The sequence below is a fragment of the Ranitomeya variabilis genome, chromosome 3 (assembly GCF_051348905.1).
Source record: "Ranitomeya variabilis isolate aRanVar5 chromosome 3, aRanVar5.hap1, whole genome shotgun sequence".
Taxonomy (NCBI): Eukaryota; Metazoa; Chordata; class Amphibia; order Anura; family Dendrobatidae; genus Ranitomeya; species Ranitomeya variabilis.
Genome location: NC_135234.1, coordinates 398142333 through 398167107, shown reverse-complemented (window position 1 = coordinate 398167107; position 24775 = coordinate 398142333). Strand labels below are relative to the sequence as shown.

At 46.0% G+C, this 24775-nt stretch overlaps 1 protein-coding gene across 3 annotated transcripts in view; it reads right to left on the bottom strand.

The window, feature by feature from the left end:
* The window catches only part of GALE (UDP-galactose-4-epimerase), a 75634-nt gene that overhangs the window by 28568 nt on the left and 22291 nt on the right, over positions 1 to 24775 (bottom strand). For 2 of the 3 annotated variants that reach the window (XM_077296145.1, XM_077296144.1), the window contains exons 2-3: positions 18885 to 18971; positions 2389 to 2521 (exon numbers count right to left, since the gene is read on the bottom strand). In XM_077296145.1, the coding sequence (XP_077152260.1) occupies positions 2389 to 2509 (121 nt within the window). In that variant the 5' untranslated portion in view covers positions 2510 to 2521; positions 18885 to 18971. Of the gene's footprint in view, positions 1 to 2388; positions 2522 to 14737; positions 14919 to 18884; positions 18972 to 24775 lie in introns of those variants that run through there. The other variant, XM_077296143.1, reaches the window with a different exon arrangement.

Below are 24775 nucleotides of genomic sequence, written 5' to 3'. Positions count from 1 at the left end.
AAGGTTTGAAAATGCACACAGAAACAAATACCTTAATTTTTGGAGACATGTCCTGTGGTCTGATGAAAAGAAAATTGAACTTTTGGGGCATAAATGACCATAGTTATGCTTGGAGGAAAAAAGGTAGAAGCTTGGAAGCCTAAGAACACCAACCCAACAGTAAAACACAGGGGTGGCAGCATCACATTGTGGGGTTGTTTTTGATGCAGGAAGGACTGGTACACTTCACAAAATAGATGGCATCACGACAAAAGAAGATTATGTGGCAACACTGAAGCAACACTGAAGCGGCGCTCTGCTGGCCGCGGCTTCAGGAAAATGGCCGCGGGATGCAGCGCGTGCGCAGATGGAGATCGCGGCGGCCATTTTCCTGAAGCAGAATTCGCATCTCGGCTTCAGGAAAATGGCCGCCGCGATCTCCATCTGCGCACGCGCGACATCCTGCGGCCATTTTCCTGAAGCCGCGGCCAGCAGAGCGCCGCTTCTGCGCACGCGCGGCCAATGGAAGATGGCCGCGCCCACCGATCACCAATGAAATACAGCACATCGCGCTCTTTTCACTCCCCTGTGACGTGGATTTGGGTCCTTGGGCATGCGCACACCACTACGCCACCAACGGAAAACTAAGAAAGATCTGGGGGAAGACACCACGCCCTTTTGACCAGACCAGACTGATTGACAGGCGAAAACGACTACTTTTGTAACGTATTTCGGCAGCATAGGTGGGGAATCGGGGTCCACAAAATACACTATTGTAATGCACAGCTCAGGCCCTATTTAACAGTATTTTTATCTCATACGGAAAAAACGGGGTGACAGGTTCCCTTTAAATGTAAAGTGGGCACTTATTGTTATAGGGGAACTCTGGTTACTGTGACTATCAAAGGGGCACACAGGGCATTATTACTTTCTAGGGGGCAAAATAAGAGCACTGTTTTCTAGGGCACATGCACCCGGCATTACTATATTATAGAGGGGTGCTTTAGCAGGTGCAGTAATAGGGACACATACGGCAGCAGTGGCTCAGTAATAGAGACACAAGGCAGCAGCGGCTCAGTATTGGGGTATCAGGTGCAGTAATAGGGACACATACAGCAGCAGCAGCTCAGTACTGGGGTATCAGGTGCAGTAATAGGGACACATAGGGCAGCAGCGGCTCAGTATTGGGGTATCAGTAGGATGAGGAGTTTGTGCAGGTTGGGAATAGATGGTGATGTGACTGGAATATGAGAAGCGAAATTGTGTCTTTATTGTATTCTATGCAGATGAGTCCTGGCTGGAAGAAGTTGTCATGTCGGTCTGGGACAGATGGAAAAGACGGGAAAAATGAACGATTCCATGAGAGAATGTCAGCGGTAAGTCATTATCTGTAACTGTGCTGTAATCTCTTATATGTTCTGTAGGGCTGGTATCTACCACTGACCATATGGCGGTAATATCCATGTTGGTCGTTATATAGAGATTATCTTTAGTAATAGCGCGGTCATTTGCTGAGGTTCTCCTCCAGTATTCGGGCGCGTCACCAAGTTGTCATCAAGGTTACCTGGTTAGGGGCCCACTCAGAAGCTTCACCCCCCTGAACCAAAACCCTAGCTACGCCTCATCACTAATGAACTATTAAGAGGTTGACGATATCAAATACCCAATACCTCCACTGATCAGCTATGGCAGGTGCTGAATATTAGGCTAAGTTCACATTGCGTTAGTGGGTGGTCGCTAACGGACAGCGTTGCACGGCGAAAATGTCGCAATTAACGCCGTGCAACGGGTCCGTTAGCGCACCCATTGACAGCAATGTTAAATTCGCCTGCAGCGCATCACTAGCGCGTGCCTTTTTCTGCTCGCGCTAGTGATGTGCCGTTCTTCTGTGACGCGCCTCGGACCCTGCTTGCAGCGTCCGCGGCGCGCCCGAGGTCCGTTCCCCGCTCTCGCAGATCAGGGATCTGCGAGAGCGGGGACGTTAACGCGACCCCTGAACGCGGCCCCTAAATAAACATTGCGTTAGCGCAATCCGCTAGCGCTAAACGGATTGCCCTAACACAATGTGAACCTAGCCTAAGAACGGTATGGGCAATTACACAGAGGCCATGTACAAAGCCGAGTGGCTGCTGTAGAGTTCTGCTCTTTTTCTGCCTGCCGCTCACTTGGTGCAGTTCTTGGCAAAAAAAAAATAAAAAATCATGGGGCTGCCGTATTCCACCCCATCTTACATTGTATATATCTGGCAACCACCAGTGCAGATAATAGCTGGTAATGGGGGGGGGTTTGGGGTGCAAGGAGTCCCCACAAGCTGAAATTAATGACGTACCTCAATCATAGGCAAGTCATATCCAAGGACCAGATGACACCACATACAACATTGTACACGGTTTCCTTTTGCTGGCTTACCTCGAATGGCATTGTGGAAATTGTCTATAACTACGGGTTCGTAGCCAGCTTCTATCAACTCCAAGACGCAGTGGCTTCCTATGTAGCCAGCACCTCCTGTTACTAGAACCTTCTCCGGCATCGTTATTCAGATCTGGAAATAAAGGGGAGAGAATATTTCTGCTTTTAGTAAAAAAGAAAGTTGCAGAACTTAGGAACTCTCGCAAGCAGGCTACGATTTAATGTTTATTAAAGACATGACTCTACCCCCTCAGCTTCAGGATGGAGCAGTAAAATGCACAAAGGAGATAGTGTTCCTGGAATCAGCAGCAGAAGGAAAACGACAGCCACACACGAGAAGGAATAGTGTACGCACACGCCGAGGCCACGATCGCACAGCCTCCTGCCCAAATTATACATGTGGCAGGAATAAATTTATAGTTCAACACATCTTCACCATACATCCATGGTACCAAGTACATCTGTGACCAGATAGGAAATATCATGAAAATTACTTTACATGGGTTTATTAAAGTAAAAGATTTTTACTCAAAACCACAAGTGTCCGCTCTGCAGAAGTTAATTTTCTCTTTACCGATAACAGAAAAAAAACCAGATAGCTGGGCACTAGTGTGAACCTTGCCTTAGCAGGAAGGTTAGCACACTGCTTACAAGTAGGCCTCCTCCCTGTCAGCGCACGGCAGAATGAAGTCACTGAGATCTAGCAGGGCATGAGTGGACCACAGTCCTAGTGGAGTTCATGGACCCATCCTTTCCTTACAAGACCAATGCCAAAGTATTTTTTTCCTACTTTAGGTCCACAACATATGATTTAGGTCCCATGGGCTTGTAAATATTATCATTGGTTTTTTTTTAAATCCCTGAAAATCAGGTCCATCGTAAAAATATGGAGAGCGCTGGTTGCCATCTGTGTGCTATTTAACAAGTTGTAGAAGTGTGAGCAGATTGCGATATGCAGTAACGGACAGGTGGCAGAGCAAGAGTTAACTTTACATTTTATACTTGAACGGGGTAATACTCCATGCAGGGAGGGGAAAGGAGAGGCAGGGGTATGGCAGGTGATATGAGCACAATAGGTGTGCTGAGGGAGGTATTGAGGGGAAGAAGTATAACAACTGTTCATTAAGGGTTAAGTTATGAGTGACGGCTTCCTGACTGCAGTGTACTAGGTTCAAACGATGGTGTCAGTGTGGTCAGCACGTGATGAATCCGGTGTCATCCTGCAGGCGATGAGGATTCGTTCCTGGCGGTGACGATGAGTCCTCGACATCTTGCGTGGGATCCTGGGTCAAGGAGTCGGGTTTGCAGAGTGAATTGCAGTCTCCAACACTGCCGGAGCTTGACAGCAGTATGCGGGTGAGAGGGAACAGTTCTCGGTGAGTCACCCGGTCTTTCTTAGGCGGCACGTGCGCAGTATTTACTGACCCGTAGCGTTGGGTACCTTCAGCAGCGGGAGCCAACGGGCAAGAGGCAGTTCTCCGGTCACAGTCTCAGTAAGTGGCAGCAGGGTTACTGTAGCATGGTTTTTTAGGTTTTTTTTGGTTTATATGTTTTGGCCTAGAGGTATGCCCTTAGCTGGCCGAGAGGGCATTATTGTTTAGGTGTCTTTTACTGTAGCATGGGTCTGCGCTGTCATGGTGCTCAGAGGACGGAGCACCAAACTTCCCGCGCTGCGTGTTCCCACCAAGTCTCTCTGCCTTTTCACGCGCTCTGCCCTTTTTAGCCTAGCTACACCCCCTGCTGTCGAGTGCAAAGGTCGGTCCTGGTTTCTAAGCTTTCACCCAGACAACAAAGGTGACAGTCCCGACAGTTCCGGACCCGATTCAAGAAAGGTACCCCCGGTCCGGTCCCTCTTCTTACAGAAGCTTGCCCCCCCACCTTCTTCCTCAGTAGATTTTAGTGAGTGTTGTCGGGTTATACATTTAATAGTAGAGATCATTTAACAATAGCTCAGATCTATATTAGCATGTAATTAACCCACATATAACATACAGATATCCTGGACGGCTTCAGTTACTGGGTGGGGTCATACAGGCAGCAAGGTGGACTTCATCTGCCCTGCCTTCTTTTTTGATTATCTGGAACAACTAGTATTTTCTGACAATCCTTTAAGTCCTGAACAAAACTGAAGTTAGCAGAACACAAAGTCACCTGCCAGGAAGGCACCTCCTAACGTGATAACAGACACAATGACAATTGTATCAGTGTTGGCAGAGACGGCCATATGTTAAACAAATTGTTATCACAAAAACTTATATCTGTTCCCAAAGGTAAATATGCAAGTAGGAGTCAATAGGTAAAACTCAGACTAGAGGGCACTTTCTAGACCCCATTCATAAAGCTACGCATACTCCTTGATCAGTATGCGGCAAATCATTCAGTCACCCCAAGTGCTAATCAGTAGTCAGAGTAGATAGTAAAAAAAAAAAAAAAAATAGATCTTGCACATAACGTATCAAGCGATCAATCAGATAAAATTAGCGTCCTTGTCCTATATGTACATATAAAGATATAGTGATGATGTATACCCTAGACCAACAGCAGTCCATTGCCCATCAGTCTCAGTGGCAAACATGACCACAAGAGTGCGTGAATACTATGTGGGCATCAACGCTCCTGACTGGCAGACCAGCCTGATCTATCTACCTTTATGCAAAACTAAATAGCTTTGGGTGGTCTGAACTCTTAGGCCGGCGTCACACTGGCGAGTTTTACGGACGTATGAGAGGCGCAGAAAATACAGATTACACACGGTACAATGATTTTCTATGGCCCAGCTCCTATCTGCCGTATTTTACGGATCCGTATTATACGGTCTTGTACGGCCGTAGAAAATCGCAGCATGCTGCGTTTGTCAGCGTATTGCGCAAAAAATACGCCAATGAAAGTCTATGGGAGCGAGAAAATTACGGATTACACACGGACCATGCGTGTGACTTGTCACCGGTGTTCTCTAGAAAAGCTGGCAATTCAGTGCGGTGTACAGTAAAATCACACTGACAGAATAGGTAGAATGTGTGTGTGTGTGTGTGTGTGTGTGTGTGTGTGTGTGTGTGTGTGTGTGTGTGTGTGTGTGTGTGTGTGTGTGTGTGTGTGTGTGTGTGTGTGTGTGTGTGTGTGTGTGTGTGTATATATATATATATATATATATATATATATATATATATATTATATTGATCACACACTCTATTAAAAAAGTATTTTAATGAAATAAAGACACAGGGTGTTTTAATATTTTATTATACTCTTAATCCACCTGAAGACCCTGAAATAAAGTTAAAAAAAAACAAAAACAAACAAACCAACAATATTCCATACCTTCCGTCGTTACAGTCTTGTCCCACTCTGTAAATCCATCTGAAGGGGTTAAATCATTTTACACCCAGGAGCTCTGCTAATGTAGCTGTGCTCCTCACTGTAAAACTTGGTGAATGAATGGAATGCAGGGGAATGTCCTATAGTTACCTCGAGTCGCGGTGATGCGCCCCCCGCTGGATGAACTCATATGAACTTGAGCCTGGGAACTTTTCAGAATATTTTCTCACGCTCGAGTTCATCCAGCAGAGGGCGCAGCACTGCGACTCGAGGTAACTACAGTACATTCCCCTGCATTCCACTTACAATAGCAAGGTGACATTAACCCTTCATTACCCCATATCCCACCACTACAGGGGAGTGGGAAGAGAGAGGCTAAGTGCCAGAATAGGCGCATCTTCCAGATGTGCCTTTTTCTGGGGTGGCTGGGGGCAGATGTTTTTAGCCGGGGGGGGGTTTGAGGAGTCCTATAACCATGGTCCCTCTCTAGGCTATTAATAGCTGCCCTCAGTCACTGGCTTTCCCACTCTGGCGGAGAAAATTGTGCGGGAGCCCACGCCAATTTTTTCCGGGATTTAACCCTTTAGGTTAATAGCTAGAGACCCCAAATTTTACACAGATACATTAGTAAAGAGGAATATGTAATAAAAGAAGGGATACGAGATGGTTTACTGTATGTAAACCATGTCTCATATCCTGTCGGGTTTGTGAAGGAGAGAGCAAAATCCGGCAATTGAATTACCGGCTTTTCTGAGAATATAATATAATATATATATATATATATACATACACACACTCACCGGCCACTTTATTAGGTACACCTGTCCAACTTCTTGTTAACACTTAATTTCTAATCAGCCAATCACATGGCGGCAACTCAGTGCATTTAGGCATGTAGACATGGTCAAGACAATCTCCTGCAGTTCAAACCGAGCATCAGTATGGGGAAGAAAGGTGATTTGACTGCCTTTGAACGTGGCATGGTTGTTGGTGCCAGAAGGGCTGGTCTGAGTATTTCAGAAACTGCTGATCTACTGGGATTTTCACGCACAACCATCTCTAGGGTTTACAGAGAATGGTCCGAAAAAGAAAAAAAATCCAGTGAGCGGCAGTTCTGTGGGCGGAAATGCCTTGTTGATGCCAGAGGTCAGAGGAGAATGGGCAGACTGGTTCGAGCTGATAGAAAGGCAACAGTGACTCAAATCGCCACCCGTTACAACCAAGGTAGGCCTAAGAGCATCTCTGAACGCACAGTGCGTCGAACTTTTAGGCAGATGGGCTACAGCAGCAGAAGACCACACCGGGTACCACTCCTTTCAGCTAAGAACAGGAAACTGAGGCTACAATTTGTACAAGCTCATCGAAATTGGACAGTAGAAGATTGGAAAAACGTTGCTTGGTCTGATGAGTCTCGATTTCTGCTGCGACATTCGGATGGTAGGGTCAGAATTTGGCGTAAACAACATGAAAGCATGGATCCATCCTGCCTTGTATGGAGCATCTTTGGGATGTGCAGCCGACAAATCTGCGGCAACTGTGTGATGCCATCATGTCAATATGGACCAAAATCTCTGAGGAATGCTTCCAGCACCTTGTTGAATCTATGCCACGAAGAATTGAGGCAGTTCTGAAGGCAAAAGGGGGTCCAACCCGTTACTAGCATGGTGTACCTAATAAAGTGGCCGGTGAGTGTATATATATATATATATATATATATATATACACACACACACACACACACACACACACACACACACACACTGTATATATGTTTTTACGAATATTTGAGCCCATGGATCCATGATATGTCCATTTTGCAAGCCTGCGTGAAAAAAAAATAAAAAAAAAATTGCGGTACGGATGACACAGATAAATTTGTGCGTAAAAATTGCATCCTCGCATTGAATACGGAACAGTGTTTTGGGACAATTACTGCGTATTACGGCCGTAAAAAATGGACCGTATTTCCATACGCTGAGTGTGACGCCGGCCTTAAAAGTGAATGTGCCATGAATTTTCGTATTATTGATTATGTAATCTATTATTTTTAAACACAAAATTAAGTAATGTTTTCATATTTTTAAATATTTCTTTTCAGCAGCCACAAGAGGCTGCAGTTTTCATTTGCTGGTGTGGAAGTGTCTTAGCAAGACATTATCACACTGCAAATACGGTAACCCTCTCCCCGTGAACGGGGCATGTCCCCTGGGGGTTTTATTGTACCATACAGCTGTGCCACAAACTACAGTTTACCCGTCACCGCTCACAGTGTTCAGCCCTAGCGTTGACAGGAGATGCGGAGAGTATCAGAGCTGTGATCAGCAGCCTAACGCGCTGTTCTCACCGCTGGAGAAGTGAAATCACTGTATACGGCAAAGAGGTCTTCCAGCGGTGAGAATAGCGCGGTAGCCTATCAATTGTACAATGTCAGGTTACTGACCACCACCGTCACTGCAGGGTTCAGAGCACAGCAGAGTAATCAGCAGTATGCTGTGCTCTAAACACCGACTCTGCTATGCCAGTATAAGGCCACGTTCACACATTTGGTCAGATACTGCTGACATTTACAGCAGTCATTAGGCAAGGTTAACACTGGGTGTTTTTGTTGCTTTTTTTCCCTGCAGGAAAGAAGCTGTGGCAAAAACATAGGTTTTGCAGCTTTTTTTTTATCCCCCATTCAAGTCAATGGGGGAAGAAACGCTGAAAAAAAAAAAAAAAAAAAAAAAAAAAAAATGCTGAGGGAAATGACATGCTCTATGTTCAAAAAACCATGCAAAGCACAAAATACTGATGACAAAAAAATCCAAGCTGTGTGCATGAGATTAATGAAATCTCATAAACATAGCTGGTACTGTAAAACATAGCTAAAATTTAGCATAAAAAAAAAAAGCAAAATGCCCAGTGTGAACTTAGCCTAACACGGTACACTAGGTTTTCATGGCAAATTTCAGCAGCTGCTCCCCCTAGTATTTGAAGTTAATGGAAGTTTTATTAAATATATTTTTTTATACCAATTTGGGGGGGGGGGGAATGATCATAGAATGGTAGAGTTAGAAGGGACCTACTCGCTCATCACTAGAGACTAGCATCCACTGACGGGTGACAGTCCAGCAGCTGTACACTATAGCTGACAACTTGCTGCATCAGCCACGGCCAGTCTTGGTACCGACCATAGTAGTTTAAAGGTACCGTCACATTAAGCGACGCTGCAGCGATATAGACAATGATGCCGATCGCTGCAGCGTCGCTGTTTCGTCGTTGTGTGGTCGCTGGAGAGCTGTCACACAGACAGCTCTCCAGCGACCAACGATGCCGAAGTCCCCGGGTAACCAGGGTAAACATCGGGTTACTAAGCGCAGGGCCGCGCTTAGTAACCCGATGTTTACCCTGGTTACCAGTGTAAATGTAAAAAAAACCCCAAACACTACATACTTACATTCCGGTGCCTGTCGCGTCCCCCGACGTCCGCTTCCATGCACTGTGTAAACGCCGGCCCTAAAGCAGAGTGGTGACGTCACCGCTGTGCTTTGCTTTACAGCCGGCACTGACACATTCAGTGCAGGAAGCTCTGAGCAGCAGCGCGGACGCCGGGGGACGTGACAGACATCAGACGGTGAGTATGTAGTGTTTTTTTTTTTACTTTTACAATGGTAACCAGGGTAAATATCGGGTTACTAAGCGCGGCCCTGCGCTTAGTAACCCGATATTTACCCTGGTTACCATTGTAAAACATTGCTGGCATCGTTGCTTTTGCTGTCAAACACAACGATACACGCCGATCTGACGACCAAATAAAGTTCTGGACTTCTAGCTCCGACCAACGATATCACAGCAGGATCCAGATCGCTGCTGCGTGTCAAACACAACGATATCGCTATCCAGGATGCTGCAACGTCACGGATCGCTATCGTTATCGTTGGAAAGTTGGTCAGTGTGAAGGTACCTTAACCCCTTAAATGCTGGTCAATAGTGACTACAGCATGCAGATGGTTAATACAGCGTGGCAACTTCCTCTAGAACTCCATCGGCACCCTGAGATCCTGATCGTGTGGTCCTGATGTTTGTCATGGCAATTCACAGCCAAATAATGGCCTTAAAAGTCTGCCAGCTACAGTGGCCTGTTCAGAAGATAGCAACATGTAGATGTTAAAAATAAAGGTCTTCACTCCTGTCATGACATTTTGCTTTCAATCCTAAAAAGCACCTGAAGAGCTAAACTACCATAAAGCAATTTTGAATACCTTGAGGGATGCAGTTTTTAAAATGGTATCACTTTTTTTTTTTTTTTTTTTGGGGGGGGGGGAAATTTCCATTATATAAGACTCCCAAAGTCACTTCAAAACTTAATAGATCCCTAAAAATTAAGTTTTGCAAATTTCCTTGAAAAAATGAAAAAAAAAATTGCTGCTACATTTTTAAACCTTCTAAAATGCTAACAAAATATAACAACATTTTACAAATGGTGCTGATGTAAAGTAGACAGGAGGGCAGGGCCGGTTTTAGACAAAGTGGGACCCTGGGTAAAAGTTTAAAGTGGGGCCCCAAATGCTAACATATCGCACCATCACACAGAAACATTTCAGTTGTATTTACAAGTGCTAAGTTCAGGCCGGTAAACGAGCGTGATCGACAATATTGAAGTCGTTCAACGCTTGTTTCCTGGCCTCTTTAGGGTACGTGCCCATGGTCAGGAACAGGCAGCTCTATGGACGCAGCACATATCTGCTTCGTCCAAAGCGCTGCCGGCTTTAATACGCAGGCGATTCTCCATGTGATCATTGAACTGTGCAGATTCACTGCATCCAATACATTGTACGGGGGGAATTTATCTTGCGGAGAATGAGCATCTCCCCGCAAGATAAGTTTACGTGCTGTGGTCTGCAAAGACGTGCCGCCTGTCTGTCTCCACAGGTGAGCCGCGGGTGCCGATGCACACATAGTGGAGATGGGATTTCATAAAATCCCATCCACTATGCTATAACATCTGGACACTTAACAAGTATGCAGTGTCCAACCTGCATCCTTTACTGACCGTGTACACCTACCCTTACTCCAGCTGAGCAAGAATGATTGGTACAGATAGTCCTCAATACAGTATAATGCAGGTCCCATTTAGTAAAATACACTACCCATGGTCCTTGATAGAGTATACTGCAGCCCCTCTCAGAGTATAATGTAGTCACCTCGTAGAGCATATTGCAGCCCATAACAAAGTATAATGCAGCACCCCACACAAACAGTATAGTGCAGTCCCGTCAGAGCATAATGCAGCACCCTCAGAGTACAATGCAGCCACCACACACAGTATAATGCAGCACCCTCAGAGTATAATGCAGCCACCACAGACAGTATAATGCAGCACCCTCAGAGTATAATGCAGCCACCACACACACAGTATAATGCCACCCCCAGAGTATAAAGCAACCCGCTCAGAGTATAATTCAGTCCCTGCACAAACACACACTCAGTATCGTGCAGCAGACACACACACACACACAATACTTACCTCTCCTCCTCGTTCCCTCGCTGCTCTGGCTTCTGCAGTGCAGAGCGTTTCAGCGTCTCATCAGCTCCCCTGCTGGCACACGCTGAGGCAAAGGGGGAGTGATAGTAGATGGAGCGTCACATGACGCTCTGTCCTCTACTACTTTCAACTGTATTGGCATCTATGACGCCGATAAGTTGAATACATGATGTTGAGAGTTGGCAGCGCCAGGCCCCTTTTACTCAGGAGCCCCATAGCAGATGCATGGTATGCCACTATTAGCAGCACATCACTGGCTTGCACCCCTGGATGAGCGGGGGCCCTAGGCGACTGACTGGTCTGCCTGCCCCTAACACCGGCCCTGCATGAGAGGTATGTGTCAGGACTCTGAACATTTTTATTACCTTTTTGTGCATTACTGCCCTTTTCCAAGATGGCGTCTTTGGTCTCATGTGCACTGAGTCTTCCTGCTATAAAACTCCACCCCAGCCTTCAGTTTGTGATAGAGTATTCTGCCTTGCATCCAGCTCCTGACCTCTGGTGACTCCCCGGATATATACCTGCTTGTTGTGAATTTGGTTTCTGGGCTCGCCCCGGTGGTTACTGGTGGTACTGAACTTGTGTGCTTCATCTCCTCTGTTCACCTGTTTCCATCAGGATGTGGGAGTTTCTATTTAGCCTTGCTCCTCAGTCATTTCTATGCCGGCCAACAATGTTACCAGAAGCCTTTCTGTTGCATGTTCCTGCTCCTAGACTACTATCAGCTAAGTTGGACTTGTAGTCCTAAGATTGTTTTGCATTTTTGTTCCAGTTCTCTGTTTTTGAATATTTCTGAGGCTGGAAGCTCTTGTGAGCTGAAATTGCCACTCTGGTGTCATGAGTTGATATTAGAGTCTTAAAGTAATTTCAGGATGGTGTTTTGAAAGGGTTTTCAGCTGACTGTGAAGTTCCCTTTTCTGTCTTCCTACTATCTAGTAAGCAGACCTCAATTTGCTAAACCTATCTTCATACTTCGTATGTCATTTTCCTCTAAAATCACCGACAATATATGTGGGGGCTACTGTCTGCCTTTTGGGGAAAATTTCTCTAGAGGTAAGCCAGGTCTGTATTTTCCTCTGCTAGGGTCAGTCAGTCCTCCGGCTGGCGCTGGGCGTCTAGGGATAAAACGTAGGCACGCTACCCGGCCACTGTTAGTTGTGCGGTAGGTTTAGCTCACAGTCAGCTCGAGTTCCCATCTTCCAAGAGCTAGTCCTTTTGTATGCTTTACTACGGTCTCTTGCCATTGAGAACCATGACACCTGCTCCTGTGAACCTGTGGGGTTATCCTGCTACTCTGCTCTGAGTTCCTGCTGCATACACCAGTTCCAGTAATCCTCCTTCATCTGCTGCTCGTGTTTACTTCCATCTGCATTTGCTGGACATGTAAGCTGTTGCTGCTCTGCAAGAACCTGAGACTATTACCCAGGCCTCCCTGGTTGAGCTAAGATATTATTTGAACTGCCTTATAAGCATATCTGTGTTTTGGACTAAGCAAGGACTTATTCGTGTCATGTATCCTCAAGAATAATTGTGCTTCAGGCCAGTCTCACACGTCCAGATAATTCCGGTACCAGAAAAATCGGTACCGGAGTTATCCGTGTCCGTGTGCTCACGTGGCACATCAGTGTGGCACACGTGCGGCAGCCGTGTGCCGACTGGGTACCACACGGACCGTGCAGGAGACAGAGCTACAGTAAGCGCTGTCCCCTGCTTTGGGTGCTGAAGCCGCCATTCATGCTTCCTATGGGAGGTGGAGCCGCATATTCATCACTGTAATGAGCGGCACCACGTGACCGCTCATACAGGACAAGCTGCGGCGCTGAGAGGAAGCATCGAGGGAGCTGAGTATTTTATTTCCAGCGGGCGGGCGCACAGGGGGTGAAGGGGGTTGGTTACGGGGAACTTTTAATTTCAACCGCAAAAAAAAGAAAAAAACAATGATTTTTCATTCCTTCTCTCCAGCGAACGCTGCTGGAGAGAAGAAATGAATGGCGGCTTCAGCACCACAAGCTGGGGGGACAGCGCTTACTGTAGCGCTGTCTCCTGCATGGCACACGGACTGCACATGGACAGCATCCGTGTGCGGTACGTGTTTTACACGGACCCATTGACTTTAATGGGTCCGTGTGATTCGTGCGCTCCCACGAACACTGACATGTCTCCGTGTTTTCCAAACGGACACACGGTCTGTGAAAACACGCTGACATGTGCAGAGACACATTGATTTTAATGTGTCTACGTGAGTCAGTGTCTCCGGTACGTGAGAAAACTGTCACCACATGTACCGGAGCCACTGACGTGTGAAACCGGCCTTATAGACTTTCTGCGTGATTGCATTTTCCTCTGAAGTTCCCTATAGACTGCTGAGCTGCATTTGAGATTTGCACCAAGTGTTGTGGACTTGAGTTTCTCTCTGCACCTGTTTGAATCACCGTGTGATAATATAGACTTTACCACTTATAAAACTGTGTCCTGTAGTTGTCTTGTTCCACGCAAAGAGTCTCCTGAGTTATCCCCTATACGTATTACAGTATGACTATGATTATGTGGTATGACTTGTCGGTATTAGGGCCCTTTCACACATCAGTTTTTTGCCGTCAGTCACAATGTGGCGAATTTAGAAAAAAAAAAAAAAAAAAACGGATCTGGCAAAAATTGCTGCTGGATCCGTTTTTTTCTCATAGACTTGTATTAGCGACGGATGGCCTCACGTTTCATCCATTTTTCGCCAGATCCGTCAAAAATTGTTGATCCGGCGGCCGGCGAAAACGGACATAGTAACGTTTTTTGTGTCCATTGAAAAATCGGACAGCGAGGGATCTGTCGCCGTCCGTCATTTCCTAGAATGGAAGCCAATGGCGCCGGATCCGTCAAATGCCAGAATCCGGCGACGGATTCAGTTTGTTTTTTTTAACTGATCATGCTCCGATTTTTTCCTTAGGATCCAATTAGCTGGATCAGCTAGCCGGATCCAGCAAGAAAATGGATCCGTCGCATCAGTTTTTCACAATCTGCGACGGATCCGTTTTTTTCAAAATAGACGGATTGTGACTGACGGCAAAAAAACTGATGTGTGAAAGCAGCCTTAAAGGGACAATCAATCAAAGTTTGCACATTTTTAAACATTTTTGTAAAATTTCTGATATTTATGAATAAACACAGAAAATAATCACCATAAATTTACCATTATCATAAAGTATAATGTGTCGTGAAAAAAACCTCTCAAAATCACTGGGATATGTTGAAGCGCTCCCGAGCTATTACCACATAAAGTGAAAAAAATGTGGCCCGGTCACTAAGGGGTTAGAATCATTATAAATGAATGGTCCACAATGTAATAAACAAGGATGAGGAAGAAAACGTCACCTAACAGCGAGCTCCTTATAAATGACAATGAACACGTCATGGACAAATGAAAGGACGGGCAAGGATGGCTGGGAAGCACGTAGCAGTCAGTGTCCTTGCCGGTGAATGTCGGCCGTGTACGTGTATACCGGTGCCGGCACTTACCTGTGCGCTGTGACCACGGAAGCGAGTGCCGGCTCCTCTGCCGCTCCGGAGACTTTAACTTCCCGAACCTGTGTGCAGCAATAGAGCCGGAGCGAGGCCATTGGTGGGTTCTGCACGGGTGGGCGTGGCTACACAGGAATTAGCTGCACAAGCTGAGTTCCGGGTGTGCGGAGCTCCGCCCACACACGGACAGCCCCGCCTCCCATTCATACAGCCTGCCTGACGACGTGGAACTTACACGTTGTCATGGAGCGTCATCTCCACGCGTCCCCTCCGTGGGTTGTGATATATGTGGCTGTGGGCTTTGTTGGCGGTAGTGTTATTATTTTACAGGCTTAAACGCAAGTTTAGAGTAATTGATTAAGGGGCTCATTTTTAGAAGCCATGACTTCTGTCATCTGGATATAAATAAATAATAATAATCTGTACTGCACATTCCCTCATAGCCAGTGGGAAGGAAAGAGCAGAAACGGGGCCAATGCGTTATCGGTGCATGGCAGCCATCGTGTGACAGACCTCCGGCAGCGTTGTGGCATCATTGGTAGCAGAAAACGCCGCGCAGATGTGAACAGAACCTAACGGCGTGCCGAGGAAGAAAGAAACCTCTTAAAGGGGATGTCCGGGCGAAACCGACCAGTCTACAGTCACTGTGTGGGACTCCTCACAATGCGCACACTGCACACTGCGAGGATTCTCCGGTGTCAGCGGCAGTCATGTGACCACAAGTATGCGATTTGCATATTTCCGGCCACAGTCCGACTAGGCGGGCACTGCCCCGCTCCGTATACTGCGCCCCTGGAGCGTACAAATCACATACTTGGTGGTCACATGAATACCACCAGAGAATCCGCACGTCGTGAAGACTCTACAGAGTGACTGCAGACTTGTCGTTTTAGACCGGACAGCCCTACTAACCTCACCTCATACGGCACAGATCGCAATGTCAGCTTCCCCCGTCCCTGAAACCGCCCCCATATCTTTATTCCACGCGCCCCTTTGGCTTATTGGCTTGTGCATTCTCCTTACTGCAATGCCGGTATGCTAATGAGCCGGTGGCTCTGCTTCCCTGACATTGCACAGTAAGCCGGGTGTACGCACCTCGGTTTCATCTGGGCATTCATTGCGCATACCCAGGGAGGACCCAGCCATGACTGACACTGCCAGCCAGGAGACGTGCAGAGCCGCCGTCACCACTGCCTATGGGGGTCTGCACAGTGCGCAGATGACCCCGTAGTTTTATCACTTTTTGTTCTCTTTATTTAATTTTTGGGGGCTTGACGTGATCAAAAATTAAAACTGAGATTCTGTCATTTAGGTTCTTTTTCCCATTTTGGGGTTCACCATACAAGCTACATAATTTTCAATTTCATTAGCTTGGACAGTTACGCATGCAGCAATAGTGAATACTTTTTTTAAAAAAAAATTAGATTTCACCATTTGCATTATGGGAAAAGGAAGTGGTGCAATGTAAACTTCTATATGTCACTGATAGTATTTGTACCTATGGTAGTCTATGGGGCTATTCACATGAATTTTTCCTCGGACTGAGTGTTCTGTTCAGAATCATGGAGACCTGTCCGATATTGGACCAGCAGTCAACAATGCAAGTCCATGGGTCAGTGAAATGATCAGACAACACTTGGATACCATCCATATCTGTCCATTTTTCTCTAACTGATAGGAGAAGGTAAAGACATTTTTTTTTCATCAGTAAAAATAAAACTGATGAAACTGACCAAAATCTGATGAAAATCAGTGATGAACCTCGGTCCATTTTCTCATGTGAAAAAATTTGACGTCTGAATGAAGCCTTATACAGGTGCTTCTCTCAAAATTAGAGGTGAGATGTTATGAAAGCCCAGGTTGCTTTGATAGCAGCCTTCAGCTCGTCTGCATTGTTGGGTCTGGTGTCTCATCTTCCTCTTGACAATGCCCCATAGATTCTCTGTAGGGTTAAACCAGGTATTGGTACTTTTGGCAGGGTGGACAGGTGCCAAGTCCTGCTGGAGAATGAAATTTCATTCTCCAAAACGCTTGTCTGCAGAGGGAAGCATGAAATGCTCTAGAATTTCCTGGTAGATGGCTGCGCTGACTTTGGTCTTGATAAAACACAGTAGACCTATACCAGCAGATGATATGGCTCCCCAAACCATCATTGATTGTGGAAACTTCACACTAGACCTCACGCAGCTTGGATTGTGTGCCTCTCCACTCTTCCTCCAGACTCTGGGACCTTGATTCCCAAATTAAATGCAAAATTTACTTTCACCTGAAAACAACACCTTGGACCACTGAGCAACAGTCCAGATCTTTTTCTCCTTGGCAGATGTAAGACGCTTCTGGCGTTGTCTATTAGTCATAAGTGGCTTGACACAAGGAATGCGACGCTTGTAGCCCGTGTCCTGGATATGTCTGTGTGTGGTGGCTCTTGAAGCAATGACTCCAGCAGCACTCCACTCCTTGTGAATCTCCCTAAATTTTTGAATGGCCTTTTCTTAACAATCATTTCAAGACTGCGGTTATCCCGGTTGCTTGTGCACCTTTTTCTACCACACTTTTTCCTTCTACTCAACTTTCCATTAATATACATGGATACAGCACTCTGAACAGCCAGCTGCTATAGCAATGACCTTTTGTGGCTAACCCTCCTTGTGGAGTGTGTCAATGACTGCCTTCTGAACATCTGTCAAGTCAGCAGTCTTCCCCATGATTGTGGAGCCTACTGAAACTGACTAAGGGACCTTTTTAAATGCTTAGGAAGCCTTTGCAGGTGTTTTTTGTTAATTATTCTAATTTACTGAGATAATGACTTTTGGGTTTTCATTGACTGTAAGCCATAATCAGCATCATAAACAAAAATAAACACTTGAAATAGATCACTCTGTAATGACTCTATATAATGTGAGTTTCATTTTTTTGTATTGAAGAACTGAAATAAATTAACTTTTCTATGATATTCTAATTTAGTGAGAAGCACCTGTATGTCACACAAAATAGTTAATAAATAAAATTTCCCACATGTCTACTTTACATCAGCACAATTTTTAAAACATAATTTTTTTTGTTAGGAAGTTAAAAGGTTAAACATTGACCATCGATTTCTCATTTTTCCAACAATATTTACAAAACCATTTTTTTAGGATTTTATCCGAGGGTATAGTGAGCATTTTGAACCCACAGGTACAACACAGAATTTGATAGCATTAGGTCGTCATATTGAATACGTCGTCATTAGTCTTGAGCGCAAGTGCTCGCTACTCCAGTTTGCATTGGGTGCTTGGGTATGCACCGAGTATCGCGAGTGCTCGAGTGACAAGTCCCTGTTAGATATCCCCCCAAAAACATGCGGAGATCCGCCATACTCCCTACATACCCAAGCACCCGATGCAAACTTGAGTAGCCAGCACTAGCGCTCAACATTTGCCGTCATACTGTCATCATTTTTTTTACTTTTGAAAAACCCCCAATACTAACTCTAACCGTAACTTAACCATAACCACAACCCTAACCTTAACAGCAAAGAATGGAAAAAGTATTATTTTTTTTATTTTATAATTTTCATTTAAATAAGTGGGTGACATAGGGGTATTTGATTTCCAATTTTTTTTCTTTTGATCACTGATAAAAATCCCCTATTGTTGCCAGGTACTGGCTGGAAGATCTCAGAGGTGCACTGCACATGCGCCCACCATTTTTTCAAGGCAGATGAAGCAGAGGGCTGGGGGATGGAGCAGGTTGAACCGGGGTATGGCCTAGGTACAGGGTTTCATCAGGGGACCTAATTTCTCTCTCCTTTTACATGTATATCATGTCAGGAGAGAAATGATTCTAACAGCAGGCAGAGTTTTTTTTTTCATGGATTGGGACTAGAAAACCTGGCCTTGATCATGTTCTCCAGGGTCTCAGCTACCCACAGTAGCTGAAACCCAGGAGATTTTTCAACTCTGGGGGAGCTATACTCTTATTCCCTACCATTGTTTTAAAATGGCAGTGAAGGAATAAGGCCTCTTAGCGGTCACCGTTATAATGCGTATCGGCGGTCGTTATGGAGTTAAAGATAGGTCATCAACATGAGTTTGTGTGAGCCGGAAGTTTAAATGTTTGGAGTCTTGTTCTGACACTCCATAGACTTGCTCCATAGGCTTACCGTATATGGAGCAGCTACGTCCGGTTCACATATAAACCCCATTGTCGGAATTTCAGTCACGTGAGTAATCAGAGAACTGGAGCGGAGCTGGAAACCGAAAAAGACAGCGATCAGTAAGTATATTATTGCATTTAAAATACATTAGGTACACATTTACATAGGTTTTGGGAATACAACATTTCTTGGGAGGGCTTCTTTAAAGGGTTACGCTCCATTTCTGTGACTACAATATTGGCTTAAAAGCACAAGTGACTTTTCTCATCTTTGTACTGATCATGATGAATGACCTTTAGTGTAGGAGACATTTAACGTGAGATATTGAGTTAGACACAACAGTGGTCTGTTATGTGGAAAAACAAAAAAACACAAGTTATGCTCAACTTTAAAGGACTTTCCAAGTACAGCATTTGGAGGAAGTAAGAACAGACAATGAAGACAGGGGGATCATGAGCTCCACAATTTATGTTTGGCAGCATTGCCTTAGTCAGCATTGCCTTAGTCAATGCACCAGATTATATTTCTTGTGCCCCCTTGTGGTCAGCAAAGCAACTCCATCATTTCCAGAAGTGCATTAGCATGAACAGTGGAAGGCTTTGTGCACATGCCGGATTTTAGGTTATGTTCCCACAATGAGTTTTTGATGAGATTTTGAAATTGCAGATTTTCTGCACCCGTTAGGTAAGCAGCTTACATTTCACACTGCTCAATACAATCTGCAGGTGTCAAGCTGGGTGGATGGAGAATCACTAGCACCTTTCTCTTTAGCTAGACACATGAAAAGCTCATTTGAATATCAGACTGATCAAAGTAAGTAGACCACCACTGTGAGGTCTAAAAATCCATGGGAGGCACTTAACATAGCTGATCATCACACTGAAGTCATTGTCAACGGTAGAGACAGAAGCTGCTCCAGAATTTCACAATACACAATATTTCAATGCCAAAATGTGTGACACAGTGGAAGGGTAAAGATGTCAGTCATAGGGTACCGTCACACAGTGCCATTTTGATCGCTACGACGGTGCGATTCGTGACGTTCTAGCGATATCGTTACGATATCGCAGTGGCTGACACGCAGCAGCGATCAGGGATCCTGCTGAGAATCGTACGTCGTAGCAGATCGTTTGGAACTTTCTTTCGTCGCTTGATCTCCCGCTGACATCGCTGGATCGTTGTGTGTGACAGCGATCCAGCGATGTGTTCGCTTGTAACCAGGGTAAACATCGGGTAACTAAGCGCAGGGCCGCGCTTAGTAACCCGATGTTTACCCTGGTTACCAGCGTAAACGTAAAAAAACCAAACAGTACATACTCACATTCCGGTGTCTGTCCTCCGGCGTCTCAGCTTCTCTGCACTGTGAGCGCCTGCCGGCCGGAAAGCGAGCACAGCGGTGACGTCACCGCTCTGCTTTCCGGCTATGGTGCTTACACAGTGCAGAGAAGCAGAACGCCGGGGGACAGACACCGGAATGTAAGTATGTACTGTCTGTTTTTTTTACGTTTACGCTGGTAACCAGGGTAAACATCGGGTTACTAAGCGCGGCCCTGCGCTTAGTAACCCGATGTTTACCCTGGTTACCCGGGGACTTCGGCATCGCTCCAGCGCCGTGATTGCAAAGTGTGACCGCAGTCTACGATGCTGGAGCGATAATCATACGACGCTGCGACGTCACGGATCGTGCCGTCGTAGCGATGAAAATGGTACTGTGTGACGGTACCCATAGTCAAAGAGCTGGCGTTTGCCAATGTTTATTTCAGAGAGCCAGATCACTTGCTGGGATTAGGATAGCAATTTGAGACTTTGCTGGATCAGTCACATATTTGGCCCACTTCAAAGCTACTGCCAGGGAGAGAGACTATCATTTAGAATTCGGACATTATGAAATGTACTCAATGTTAGGATTCTGTCATTTCTTCACTCCTTTTCACGTGACAGTTCATTTGCAATTTGCATATGTGTTATTTATTTATCTTCAACTTCTCTCAAAGGTCTTTTTCTGTCATTGTACTTGTGTGATCAGTTTCACACATCCAACATTCATGGTTCGAGTACAGACTGAGACTACTATGTCCAGACCAGCCACGGGCCTCCTGATCAAAACCCATATTCCTGCTGAGTTTGGATCAGAGAATCCTCAACTGGTTGTGACATATTTTTTTTTTAGCCATAAACTTTTTATTGCTTTATAAAATCTTGCTTTACAACAATTTAGCATTCAATCATTGTATATCATTACAATATCTTTCTCAATCATTTGACAGCTAAACATAATATTCATTTTACACATAACTAAATATGGGAAAAAGAAGGGGGAAGGAAAGGGGTGTTGACATTTGTTGATCAGATTATTTAACCCGCATATTACCATTAATAGCCCTATTACATCTCTATGACCACAGTGTTTGTTAGAATCTGTTTTGTTTTGACCATCTGCCATCTTGTTGTGGTTTTCTGGCTGATGGTCTTTTTCCCCTGGTGCTGGGTTGTCTTGGTCAGGTGATTGTATCACCCTTTATTACCCAGCACCTGCCTCCCATTCCTTGTTCGGTATCAGTGTTAATCCGCTAGAGTTCTGGCTAGGTGCTTAGACAGCTTTCTGTGTTTGATATTTTGCAGTTCTGAGAACTCTGGTTCTGCTATCTTTTGTTTCTGTTTTCAGTTTGTTTCTGCAGCCTTCTCTGTGTTTCCTATTAGGAGGTGACCTGTTTTTTGTACCCAGTCCTTAGATCTTTTAGGGGCCTCCTTCCCCTTATCTATAGGTCTTCGCTGAGTTTAGACTAGGATCGTTGGTGGGTCTATTCGCAAGGAATGGGTCGCCCACTCCATTGTAGGGTTTCTGCCTAGTCTTAGTGCAGGGTCAGCTTTCCCCCCATCTCTCCTAGTTCTGTGCTGCAGTTTCGTTACAGTTTATGTAACACCCCAGGTAACTGGTTGTTACAGTGATGTTGCCTTCCTATCGGAGAGGGCGATATCATGTTTGGAGGCAAGGAGGATTCTCTTTACCAGGTAAGCACGCACAACACATTCTGAATCCTGGCCAGAAGGGGGAGCTCAGGACCCGGATTCGAGGGAGCTTCCCTCAGCTTGAAGTATTCTGGTCTGGAGGAGGAGTTAGAAAAAAAAAACACCAGTACACAGGCAGAGATGCTTACCTGTCCAGGGCCTACAAACAATTGCACTAACCAAGGTGCAGCGGATCCAAATAAAGATGGCAAATACACAGGTGCAACAATACCGATAAGGCAGCCAGCCTACAATCAGGAATTGGCCGCTTGGTACACCTGTGCAAACAAATAATCTGTATGTGGCATGTTCACACAGAGATGCAGAGCATATGGCTCAAAGCCTATTAATGACGCCATACAGCGGGCTAACCATTGCTGACTGTAATGTATCCTGTGTGAACAGTGGCCACAGTTTACATAGCCATCTAGGGCCCAGCTGCACCCTGAAAAGATATAAAGTGCACAAAAACATAACAATGTATGCAAGGTATTGGTTGATATTATGGCCACAATACTTAAGCCGGCAACCCACGTCAAGGGTCCTTACATATTGCCGGTCCTAATCTAACAAAAAAAAACACCATAAGAGCAAAAACCTCCACTATTCTAGACAAAAAACACCAGTACACAGGCAGAGATGCTTACCTGTCCAGTTATAGTACCTGTGTATTTGCCATCTTTATTTGGGTCCGCTGCACCTTGGTTAGTGCAATTATTTGGAGGCCCTGGACAGGTAAGCATCTCTGCCTTGTACTGGTGTTTTTTGTCTAGAATAGTGGAGGTTTTTCCTCTTATGGTGTTTTTTTGTTAGATTAGGACCGGCAATATGTAAGGACCCTTGAAGTGGGTTGCCGGCTTAAGTATTGTTGCCATAATATCAACCAATACCTTGCATACATTGTTATGTTTTTGTGCACTTTATATCTTTTCAGGGTGCAGCTGGGTCCTAGATGGCTCTGTAAACTGTGGCCACTGTTCACACAGGATGCATTACAGTCAGCAATGGTTAGTCCGCTATATGGCGTCATTAATAGGCTTGGAGCCATATGCTCTGCATTTCTGTGTGAACATGCCACATACAGATTATTTGTTTGCACAGGTGTACCAAGCGGCCAATTCCTGATTGTAGGGTGGCTGCCTTATCGGTATTATTGCACCTGTGTATTTGCCATCTTTATTTGGGTCCGCTGCACCTTGGTTAGTGCAATTGTTTGGAGGCCCTGGACAGGTAAGCATCTCTGCCTGTGTACTGGTGTTTTTTGTCTGGAGGAGGAGTTAGTTCAGTTGGAGAGATATACTGAGGAAAAAGGAGCAGAGAGCAGACTACGGAGCCGTGCAGCCAGGACTGAGCTGCAGCTTCATGGAAGGATGAGAACGCGAGGGGTTGTATGTAGTGGAGCCATTGAGGGAAGGAGCAAAGGAATGGAAAAGGGCTCAGAGAGGAACTGTGACTGGGCACCCTCAGAGACAAAGTGCAGGAACCAGGCAGCGGGAGCCTGAGGCTTTTGTGGCACTCTAGGACACATAGCAGAACCAGAGGGCATAGGACTGTATGTTATTTGCCCACACCAGGAGGTGAAGCAGCACCTGGTCGGGTCATGATAGAGACCCGGTAAAATGGCTCAAGCTGCCCATCATACGGGTACCTGTTCTAGGACAGGAGTGAGAGGACTTTGCCGGCAAGCTATAAGCAGCAGGGACCTCTCATACTAGCACGAGCAGGAAGGCTTACGGACCACACCTGGGGTCACATTTGCCCCCAGGCTGGCCGGACCACATCACCACCCGTGCCTGGTATCCTGGACTGTGGACTGCTTCTACCATCAGTAAACCAGGTAAAGACTTTACAACTCTGTCTTCCGTTATTACCGGCAACCCTCCATCCTTGCCATACACCTTGGGAGCCCTGGGGACCCCGCTTCACCTGTGGGAAGCATCACCATCTTGCTGCAACAATATCACCCCAGAGGACCCCTTTAAGCAGCATCGGTCCCCCTGACAGAGAACCACAGGTGGCGTCACGAATAGACTTTATTACCAAATTCCCTTTAAAGACTTTTCCCCCTTTTAAGTGAGCGCCCAGGGCCACGGACCGGGTCACAGTCACTGTGACATCCCCTTTAAGAGTGACCGGAGCCAGTACCGAGTATCCCCATTGCCCTGGTGGGCAACTCATCTTTTTGGCGTCACGAACAGGATGGACCGACCCAATGGAATGGGTCATGTACGACATGAACAGTAATGGACTGTGTAAAATTGTTTGATGGCCGCCATTATTGTACCACGAGGCAGATAAAGGAGGAAGAAGATGTGTTGCCATGGGTGGAGTTCAAGAACTGGCACAAAAGCTGGATGGAGATAGAGGAAATGCGGGAAAGCGTGGCAGCAGCATGGATGCACGTGACCTGGTAAATACACTGACGGACAGCAGTGGAGTGCCGTCGGGACCTGTCGACACTAGAAAGGATGTCCCCGGTCCCGAACAACAAGAAACACCGAACATGGAGATTACCTTGAATCCGGAACTACTCGCAATGGAGATGGAGGAATTGACCCGACGACTCCTGCGGACCCAGATGACAGCGATGGGCGCCTGGAAGGAGTCCCTTATCCAGAAGATGATGACCGTGCAGCCACGGACCACGCCGTCAGCGCTCACAGCCCCAGCGGAGCAACTCTGCAGTAGATGTCGCCGACCGGAGATCCGGAGCCTGAGCCTTTGACCCTGGTGAAGCCAGAAAGTAAGCCGCTGCCGAGAAAGATGACGACACCGACGGAGAACCCGGAGCCCACACCTGTGACCTCAGCAGAGCCGGAAAGTGAGACGCTGCAAACGGAGATGACAACGCCGCAGCACCAGGCCCTGCAACCAGCGATCCTGACCCC